This window comes from Antrostomus carolinensis, unplaced genomic scaffold (assembly GCF_000700745.2).
Source record: "Antrostomus carolinensis isolate BGI_N321 unplaced genomic scaffold, ASM70074v2 scaffold2635, whole genome shotgun sequence".
Taxonomy (NCBI): domain Eukaryota; kingdom Metazoa; phylum Chordata; class Aves; order Caprimulgiformes; family Caprimulgidae; genus Antrostomus; species Antrostomus carolinensis.
The window spans coordinates 1,897-13,038 of NW_010315503.1; the positions used below are offsets into that span (position 1 = coordinate 1,897).

General features: G+C 35.6%; 1 protein-coding gene across 1 annotated transcript in view; it reads left to right on the top strand.

The window, feature by feature from the left end:
* Positions 1-277: 277 nt before the first annotated feature.
* LOC104524933 (echinoderm microtubule-associated protein-like 5) overlaps positions 278-11,142 on the top strand; it is a gene marked incomplete at its 3' end in the record, with an annotated part of 13,675 nt that continues 2,810 nt past the window's right edge. The window contains exons 1-6 of the mRNA XM_010167957.1: positions 278-406; positions 1,493-1,622; positions 2,299-2,397; positions 4,471-4,491; positions 7,366-7,539; positions 9,148-9,356. Of these exons, the coding sequence (XP_010166259.1) occupies positions 278-406; positions 1,493-1,622; positions 2,299-2,397; positions 4,471-4,491; positions 7,366-7,539; positions 9,148-9,356 (762 nt within the window). The remainder of the gene's footprint in view (positions 407-1,492; positions 1,623-2,298; positions 2,398-4,470; positions 4,492-7,365; positions 7,540-9,147; positions 9,357-11,142) is intronic.

Sequence of the window (11,142 nt, forward strand, 5' to 3'; positions counted from 1 at the left end):
TGCTATGGAGAAGGTGGAAGCGCCTTAACAATATAGCATAAAAAAGTGAAGAATATTATTATCAATGGTAATTCATTGCAAAACAAATTTTTACATTAACATCATGGATTGTTGGAGAATTGTCAGAAAACCTGGCATGTTAAACAAAGGTTGTGGTTTGTGGTTTGCTTTTCTTTTTCCCCTTTGACAGAGGATGGATGAATACAACTATCAGTAAAGCAGGATGGGGCTGTATGTTTTCCATATGCAGTAGCAGGTTGGAAGGTACTGTGTTAGTATGGAATGGGTGACGGACAGCCTTCTCTTATTCACAGTTCTTTATTTCAGACCACCAGTTAGTAGGGCATTGCCACAGCCGGAGAAACTTCAGACAAATAATGTTGGGAAAAAAAAGAGACCTATAGAGGTAAGAAAATCATCCATCTCCTCTTCCTCTTCTTTTAGGATTTTTTTTTTCTTTTGCCAGAAATTGACACATTTGTGGACACAGTAAATGATTGTTTCACTTTAAATGTATTAAAGATGGAAATATTGAATAGTGAGTAAATACCAAAAAAAGTGGGAGAGAAATTTTTTTGTAAAACCAAAAAAGCCTGATATTACTTTTTCTTGCAGACAAAAATGGCACACACCTTAACTCTTAGTAACACTAAAGCCTTTTACATGCAGTGTGTGTAAAGCAATGTGTCCTGTTTAGATAACTTGATTGTTAGTGGGTGTATTATTGCTAATAAAACTAAGCATCTTTTACTGTAGTTTTTTTTTTAATTTATTTTAAAACTTTGTTTAAAATTCATCATTGTTAACAGTTTTAAAAAGAAAATAATTTGTTTTAAAAGTATCAATTATACCTTTGGCTCAGGCACCTGTTTGTTGGGGTTTTTTTTCCCATTACATAGCCAATGCAATTAAACTCACTTTTGATTAATCTGAAGTAGAAATTTAATCTAACCTTGAAAAATGCAATTCTTCCTATTAATTGGAACATTTTCTATGATATGAAACAAAGTATTTGGTGTAGCATAATAAGTGACCCTTTGCCATCAGTGTTCTAGAAGTTTTAGGTTGTCATTCAGCTTTCTTAATTGCCAGATGGAATTAAATTGTGGACCAATGTGTGTCATTCTTTGTCTCTTAGTATCTTCTGCATCAAAAGAGCTGTGTTCTTGTCTCACTGTAATTTATTTATTTATATGCATGTGTATGGGTATCTTTTTCTGTGTGTGCATACGTGTGTGTGTATACACATATAAATACACTATCCACCAAGCAGAGACGATAGGATCACATGACTGTGTATGATAAGATAGAGCAGCAATGTAAGCTGACAGGGAAGGCAGGATCTCAGTTTTTGTTGGTTTGAGACACACTAAACTCCTTTTGCTTTACTGCATAAGGACATATTTGAAAAACAAAATCCTGGAAAAGACTGTAAAGTTCATAATTACTTTAAGGTTTTGAGTATCTAATAGATATAAATAATGTTTTTTAGGACCTAATTTTGGAACTGGTATTTGGATACCGAGGGAAGGACTGCAGAAACAATGTGCACTATTTGAATGATGGTGCTGATGTAATATACCATACTGCGTCTGTTGGGATCTTGTATAATGTGGCAACAGGTAGGAGAACCCACTTGAGGAAAAATGTTTCTTCACACACATTGCATTACAGTTGATGAAGTAACTGGTATGCTTTAAATCTTATAAAAGTATATGGGAAAAATATTTGTTGCTGAAAATTCAGTCTTATAGAGATGATTCATAATAGCTGCATAAGCAAACTAAATATATTGAAATGTTTCTGGTGACTGAATTTTGAAGAAAATAAAGATTTGATTAGTTTGGTATTAGCTTTCTGAAATTTGCTTATTAAAATGATCAGAGAAACTAAAACAGCTGAACAATGGGGTCATTATAGTTGCTTAATGTTTTTTCTAAGACTAAGTTAATTATTTTTTATTTGGTTTACTTTTCAGTCCTCCGTGTCACATACATTCATTCCCAGTAACCAATCTAGTTTAGATAACTTAGACCTTTTAAAGAATAACAAAATGCTATTTGTTTCTGTGATACTTAAGCAACCTAATGTCGAAAACTTGAGGGAATAGTTCAGTGTTATTGAGTGCTATGTATATAAAGATAAAAAGTTTGGAGTTTTATGATTCCTGATTGTAAGCTCCAAATTGCAACATCTCCATAATGCTGTTTTCTGACAAATATTATAAAATTTTCAAACATTAACCATGTCTATGTGTATATATATTTTAATTAAGGTTGGATTTTATTTTTTTTTAAGGCTCTCAGTCTTTTTACCAGGAACACAATGATGATATTTTGTGCCTCACTGTAAATCAGCACCCCAAGTTTACTAACATAGTGGCAACTGGCCAAGTAGGTATGTTTGTGTTTTTATAAAAATAAATTAAAATAAGAGCATGCAATTAGGGCCCTGTGAGTTCATGATAAATCACAAAAATACTGGATTATGCTATCTCCGTTTGTATGAGTGTTACTCAGTTACCTGTCCTCTTTACATGTTTATTTAACTGTAATTGAACAAAGTTGAACAAAAAACATTGAGGCATGAAAGAAGATTAAGCTTATCTTTTGTTTGGAATATTATCAAAAATATTTTTTTACAAATCTTAAGCCCCGTGAAATTAGTCTGGTTTTATTTAACTATCAGCTTGTGTTAGGCCTTCCAAAGAGTCATAGCCCTTCCAAAGAAGCTTAATTGAGCTGTCCTTCATTTCTATATTGACTAAACCCAGAATTCTTAAAATAGATGTCACTTTATGTAGGTTTTATCTCATCAGGTAGATTTATAATACTTACTTGGTGTTTTGATAATACAAAGTTGTAGTATTCTAGGCAGAACCAAAACCCTAATGGTGTTTCGCTACAGATTTAGGGGGAAATATATATGTTTCACAGTAACATTAAAATTGACCTATGAACTAACCAGGTTAAAAAAAAAAAAGAAAATAAAAAACCCACTGTGCATCTGCATAGCTGAACTAATACTGCTGTTTCTAAATTGCAGAATAGTGTAATTTTTGTAGTCCTACAAACCAATAGCAGTTTTCATACCTTCACTTGTTTCTCAGCAGATTCAAAACCACATTCTTTTCCTTAGTGCATGGAATACAAAAAAACCCCTTAGTTTGTTTTAGCCAGATTACTGTGGTTTTGTTCTTTTCTCCCTATAGGTTTGTTTTAGATGTTTCATCTAAATACAGTCAGTTTGTCAGCATTTATTACCTGCTTCCCTCTGTCTTTTGGATTTGTAGGTGCACATCTCATTAAAATTGACTCATTGATAGTAGTAACTGCTCAGCTAAAATATCTTCATTTCTTAATGAGTTTCTTGCCTCACATCAATTTAAAGAAATCATTAATGGAAATTATTTAAATGGGAACAATTATTGGCAGATTTTTGCCTGAGTTGATTGCAAAGAACATTTGCAGGAATTATAGACCTTTTATTGTCTTTAAAAATTTGCTTTTTCAGTGTATTTCTTAATCTGGCCCCGTTTGCCTTTCTATATGATAGAATACATGGGAAGAATGTAGACATAATGTGAAAATTTGTTCTTTGCGTGGATTTTCTTCAGTGTTGGTCTTGCGCAAGAAGAAACACAGGACCCTTAATGCTTTTTTATTTCATAATATTTTCTGCATCAACTAGCAGTAGAACAATTTAAACTGTTCTGTAATGTGGATTAAGGCATACAAATGAGGAGCAGATGACACTTAAAAATTAAACTTCAAAACATATTTTTAAGGAGAGAATTAAATCTGAAAAATGAGCTGGAAGCAAAATACCTTCAAACAATACTTATTTTTAGATTCTGAACAGATGTCAAGGAGCACATACTCCATAAAGAACATACTTGACTGCTGCTACTTTTCCTACTGATATGACTAGCACAAACATAGCTTCACCATCATGATTTAAATCTTCAAAAGATTTACAGAAACATTATTTCAAGTATTTTTAAACTATAATGCTGTTATGCAAAGTCTCAGTAACACTTCCCAGTACCTGAACTTTTATAATCCTTATTTCTCAATGCTCCTATAGAAGAATATTGGGTATATTTGCCATTTGTCAAGATCAGACTCAAACATTACCTCTTAGCAGAACAGCAATCAGTATATTTTTTTTCACTTAATTTGTTAAAATATCAGTAACCTGTAAAATACGGTTTTTATTTAGTTTGGTAGAGAGAGACCTAACATACACCGATTTTTGTTTGAACTCAAAATGGAAATCAAAGTATATTAATTCTATGAGTTTTTATTTCTGATGTGACTGGCTTTTATCAGTAATTGTTAATCTTTCACACTAAAAGCAGAGATGACATCAAGGTGTGTGTTAAGAAATTACACTAAATGTGGCATATATTTTCTTTAGCACTTATCTTATTTCTGGTCTAATTATTTTTCTGCTGCTTTTCCATTACAGGAGACTCAGCAGATATGTCAGGTAAGGGAAATAAATTTTAACATCTTCAGGTGTAGTTAGCCTATCTAGTAGCCGTCTACAGCTTTATAGAACAATAAGTGATGTGAATTCATTTTTAGTTTATTAAAACCCTGTATCAGTAATATTACTGTCAGCACTGAATATAAACCACAACAGCTCAGCAAACTGTAAATATAGAAACAATTAAAATATTAGAACACACTTAAATACTACTTGTGTTGTAACATACTCCCTCCTTGCTGCCCAGTGATTAGAGAGTTCTAATACATACTCCTACTGTAACATTCCTATGGATGCTTGCAGGTTTTATAGACATGTTGGGGCTGACAATTAACATTTCTTCTAGACACTCAATTGAGTATAATTTTAAATATGCATTTCTAAAGTAAATTTCATTGAGGAGGCCTAGGTGACTGAGTGAAATAACCATTCACCTTTCACATTTATGTATGATTGTCATGCAGTTATTACCACTGATCCAAAATGCTTGTTATGATGTCAGTTTAATTTTTTCTGTATCATTTTGGGTCTTTGACAGTCTTGACTGAGATATTTTTTATTAATATGTTATTTTTTTCAACTGTAATCTTAAAAATTCATCACCATCATGTGTGACTGAGTTCATTGTTGAGCAGCCATAATTGTTGTAACACATCTTCAGAGATGCATAAATGTGTGTTCACGTGTACCTAGAAAGTACAATAATCTTCATGTGGATCTGAAGCTTGTTCTGTGAAGAACAAATGTACAATGGCATTTTTAGTGTGTGTTCGCTTCTTTTAAATATGCCAAACTGTGCTTGCTCTAAGGATGGGTGGAAGAATATAAGTACCTTTTCCCTCATTTCTAAACTGTATAAAAGAAGCAGTGATGATGTGGTTGTCTATAAAGAACATATCTCTAGTCCTGCATATAATGCTTGTAGACTCTCTGTCTAACTTACCTTCTTCCTGCTGCAACTTCAGTTTGAGGTTGTGTATATTACCAATTCTGCTTTCACTGCCTGAAACCAGCACTCTTACTTTTTTTGTCTTTATGGAAGCATTAGTCTGGAATCCAAGCTGCTGCCTGCCTTTACTAGAAAGTTGCATAGTTTCACTTCAAATTTATCAATGGATATTTGCACCTTTCTTACCAACAACTTTTGCTTTTCTAGTTCCAGTTTTCTGTTGTCTGCAGTGATGCAGGGGTTCTTGAGGCTGTAATGCTTGTAATAAGGCTGGAATGGCAAATTAAGTTTCATCATGACTTGGAATAGATTTGCTTCATCTTATTGAAGATATTTTTTGTCCTGCTAGCCCATGGTAGCTTTATCTAACTTCTCCCAGGAGGAGCTGACACCTTAGAAAGTATCTTTTGTGAGAGCAGATGTTGAACAGCTGGAGTGTTCCACAAGCAGGACACAATGTCAGGACAGAGACTTTCAGAAGAACACCGTCAAGTAGGAGGACTCAAGAGTCCATATTCTCTGTCCAGCAAATCTTGCTCTGAAAGATTTTGTCAGTTCTTATTCATGAAATCTAGGTGAAAGTTTCTGTCTGACACCCAAAAGAAAAATTTTGGACAAGGTTATAGGAGACGTGCACAGATCAAGGGCAATACAGAGTTTTACGATGGGAAGTGCTGAAGAAGAAAAAACAGTTCAGAGCCATAATAAAGCTTTCCCTTTCTTCACCTTTCCAGGAGGACACCAAGGAGTTTGCTGAAAATTTTGAGACATGCCAGTTGTTGCCAACCCCTTCCCTTTCCGTTTTAACGGCATGTCTATACTATGCTGTAGTACCTCTCAAAAGGTGATGATAACAGCATGTTGGTGCCACAAGAGGAAATTCCAATGGGAAACAGAAGAAATTAGGAAGGTTCTAAAGATTCTAAAGACTGTTTTGGAACAACTGTGTAATTGTGCTCAAAAATTTAGTTTCATATGGCAAAAATTTTACCTAGGTCCCTGGGCCTACTGTTTCCCATCGTATGTGTGCCTTTGAGGAACTAGATTTAGCTGATTAGAAACACAAAGCACAGAGCAGAAATAGAATTTAGTTTACGTGACTCTGGGTCTATGACAATAATCAGTAACCTCCATACTCTGCAGTCAGATTTACTAGAGATTGGAAGTAGAGAAGTTTGAGAGAGAATCTTACTGTCCTGGAAATACCCTAGATGATATTAAGAGATTGCAAGCTATACACAGATTGCAAAATCTCTGGAGAAGGCATTGTATTTGGGAAAAAACTGATTGACATCATAATAGAAATAATCACATACATTAGTAGCATGGAAATACAGTTCTTACTGCAAAGAGCTTGCAGTCTAAACAATGCAAACTAAATTAAATACCCTAGTTCTTCTACATAACTAATCAAGCTAATCAAGTAATCTCTCCTAAGAGAGCATGCACTTCAGACAGATGGCCATTTTGTAGAAAAGAAGATTTTGGTCTTGCACTGTATAGTAGTTTCTCTGTAGCTATCAGTTGTCCAAAAGCCCCATGTAGAAATCACGTTCTTGATGATCTACTCAATATTTGTGACGGTTTTTGAGTTAGCATGCTGAGCTAAGTTTTCCTAGGAGAAAAACAGAGGAAGACAGCTTGCTTTCAGAGCTTCTGCTGTGCTTCAGAAGTCCAGTAACAGGTTGAGCAGAGTTTTCATCTCCAGTAGTGTAATGAGGCCAACTTCTTGGTCCTACTTAATGTTCCTGTTTGATGTAAATTGGTTTCCAAAGGGAGGCCAAAATCTCCTTCCTTTCTTCTTTTTTTTTCCTTCCAACCAGAACAATTTTATTTGTCTTATAAAAAAATACTAACTGCCTCAATAAGCAAATCTTTAGACATCTTCAAAATGTAAACTAATTAACTGTTTTATGCTTGTGCAGCTACAGCTCCTTCTATTCATGTGTGGGATGCAATGAACAAACAGACGCTGTCAGTACTGCGGTGCTACCATTCAAAGGGCGTTTGCTCAGTCAGTTTCAGTGCCACTGGCAAACTGCTGCTCTCCATAGGGCTGGATCCTGAACATACCATTACCATTTGGAAGTGGCAGGAAGGTAGGGAAGTAATTGGTTTTGTAGAATGTGTTTTTATTGTTAGAGGTATGTTATTGTTAGAGTAACTGTAACATAAAAGTATCAGCAGATTGAAAATTATTGCTGTAAATGATATGCAATATGAACATATGTACAAAAAGAGGTAAAATACATGTACTTACCAATTCTAGTAACTGCTAAATATATCTCCTTTGGAACTGTTGTGTAAAGATCAAGATAGTTCACTGATTTCCAGTTACAATAATTAAAGAAAATGGTACCTTTCACTTTTTTTTTTTTATTTCAGTCAGAAACTTCTTTACAGCGAGGGTGACGGAGCACTGGAACAAGCTGCCCAGGGAGGTTGTGGAGTCTCCTTCTCTGGAGACATTCAAAACCTGCCTGGACGCCTTCCTGTGTGATCTCATTTAGGTTCCTGCTCTGGCAGGGGGATGATCTTTTGAGGTCCCTTCCAATCCCTAACATTCTGTGATTCTGTGATTTCTTTGCTTCTTGGTAAAAATTCTTTATAAAATCTTTTTTGCTCCCAGAAGAAATTTTTTATTCTTCTCTGTGGTTATTCTTCTCTGAAGTCTGATTACTGACTAGGCTGTTATACTCATAAAATTATCCCCCCAAAATTGCAAATTGCAGAAAGGTGATACCAGTAGAGCTCCTCTGTGCAGCTACATAATTGTTGTCATGTTTTTGGATTAGCTTTGATCTGAGTTCAGGATTTAGGCTAAAGCAATTTGGTCAGCTCCTTTCCTCATCGCCTTTCTGTCTGGCGGAGCCATGCCGGGATTATGCAACTGATTTCTCTAGTTTTAGGAGCTTATTTCCTCTGTCTTTGGAACTTTCCATTGATCAACTAGTATCTCTCAGAAGTTTAAAGGTCAACTATCAAGTTAATAAAAAGTATATCCTTCAAAACGTGTCTGCTAGATGTTGTGGAGCTGGACACAATGTCAAATGTGTATTTTTCCAATCTTGGGTAGTAGGAAGAGTGTGTGGTACAAGCCCATGCAGCAATTCACTGCCATTTCAGTCAGAACGTGCCTGTGCTCGTTTGTAAGAGTTGATACAGATTGAACATAACTAAGGATCCAGATCAAGGGAACTTCATATGGGTCAAAATGTCAGATTTTAACACCTCTGAAGAGACTGGAAAAGCATTACCTTTGAATCTAAGACCGTATGTAATGAAGTCAGTTTCTGCATTTTCTGCAGAAAGAACAAAGTTTTTTAACTTGGGACAAAATCTGCAGAGAAGTCATTCATTAGTCTCTTGTAATTTGTTCAGAGTATGGGATTTTCAGAGGAGTCATAGGAATTTAATAGGAGATGGAAACTTACTTCGATCTAAGCTCCTAACTCTTTAATACTCCTGAGGAAATTGAAAATTCTAAATAGATGGAACCTTCATTATGTGCTACACTTTGTTGATGGGTCTTATTAAATGATTTTCTTTTCTTAATTGATCTTCTTTTCATCTTAATTTAGAAGTAGTTTGTGCCTTTCTTCATGACTTCTGTGATCTTGGATAACTCATCGTTGTCCATAATTTTAATATTTTTTTTTAACCATAAATATGTGTTTTTCTCAGTGAATTCATGATGTTTCTGCCAGGTGCCAAAATTGCCAGCCGAGCCGGTCATAACCAGCGTATATTTGTGGCAGAATTCAGACCAGATTCAGATACCCAGTTTGTTTCTGTGGGAGTAAAACATGTGAGGTTCTGGACACTGGCTGGAAGAGCTCTTCTCAGTAAAAAAGGGTTACTGAGCTCCATAGAAGATGCCCGAATGCAGACGATGCTATCAGTAGCTTTTGGAGCGGTATGTACCTTAACAAACTATTTTAAAATGCACACAAACAAAATTTTTTGTATTCTTCTGCCTTTATTCAGTTCAAAGAAATTTTTCTGAGCTGCCAATCAGTGTGTCAGTTGTTTTATTAAAATCAGTTTAGTGTTTTTAATACTTGCCTGCTAGTTAGAATTGATACCAGCTTTCTTTAGAACAAAAAAGAAAAAATGTTATGGATTTGTATGTTTGTTCAAAAGAAACAAACGTAGGTGCTTTGGACTGATAATATGCTGCTTGGTATTTAATCCAGGTAAAAAGAAGCTGACTCTAGACTGCAAGAATCAAATAGTAGAAATGAGGCTAATTTTATGCCCTCCTGGGGGTGATTGTATTACAATCTGTGCATTGCTACTCATGGATGATCTGAGAACAGCATTGTCCTGAGGCATTTGTTAACATCCATGACTGTTAGATGACTGCCACAGGCTTTTGTTTTGCTTTGAGTTTTTTTAATAGATGTGGGCCTTGTTGCTAAGTTCCACATCTTTGCTGTTTCAGGATTTGCTCTGTATGAGCAGCACTCGTCTCTTCAGCTGGGCAGATAGCCACAGATGTCACCAGTGAAGTGGTGCTTCTCTTTTATTGCGTGCATTACTGTCCTGCTTGCTGATCTGCCTGTTGGGTCCAGAGTGAATTTATACTATTGATTTTGATTTTTGAAACTGTAGCTGGCCTATGGTTTCATTTGTGGCGAGACTGTCTCTTTTCTGGAGTTGGCCTCTCTCTCTCAGGTAGCTCTGATTTAAGAGAGAGGCCTACAAAGCAATAAGATTTCTTCCAAATGATAATTGTTAGAGACGCACAGCCCAGACATTAGTCTGGAGCTTGGAAAACCTCTGTGAGCTTTCTTAGGGACATATTCTTAGCATGAAAATCAAGCCATATGCTGAATATCCTGGAGCAAGGTATGAGGTTGTTTGAGGATCCAAAGCTTGTGGGGGTTTTGTAAAAAGCTGGGCAAACTGAATAAAGCCAAACCTGGTGTGTTCTCCATACTTCCTGTAGGAAGCAGCTCTGGGAATGCTTTTCTTCCTTGATTTTGTCTCAGAAGGAGCTAGTTCTGGTGCTTCTAAAGAGGGGTTGGAAACAGCCCAGCAGTTATGCTGTGAGGATGATGAGAGGATCTGCTCTTGAGTTCATTTCCAGTCCTATTTTATTTGCTCGTTTATTAGGGCACACCCCCAACACCCCTTAAAGAAAGGATATAGAACATCAACCCACCTCAAGGAAGGTGCTCTTGCCAGATCTGTACATGTGTACGGGTACTATAACATTCTACACATTATACTGAATTTTGAGGAGTGTTCATGTAAGTTACTGAAACAGTTTTGCTCAATAACCAGTTCCTGTTGGTTTTAAATGTATCCTAATAAACTACCCTTAAATTTCAGAGGTAATTAAATGTATTTTTATTAACTCTGAAAAACAGGAAGCAGAAGTAAAGAAGAACAAGCAGCTTCTAGTTCTGAGATAAGTCAGACTGTTTTCTTCGTAAACTAATGGTTTACTAATTGTAAGCTAGTGAGTACCTTCACCTAACAACCAAAATGACTGCAAGCATAATGTACAAGGGGGTGCAAATTGCCTGTTTGTGTGAAATGTCAAAACTGTTCTTGGTTTTCTACTTTTTTACTGCAGTTTGCATACCTGATAGGCTGCAAACATAGGTAACCTTATGGCTGAAGCTTAAGTAATTGCATTTCTTCTTGCAGTGCAGAGTTTATTAGCTACAAGAAAGCATCTGTCAGACTTTGGG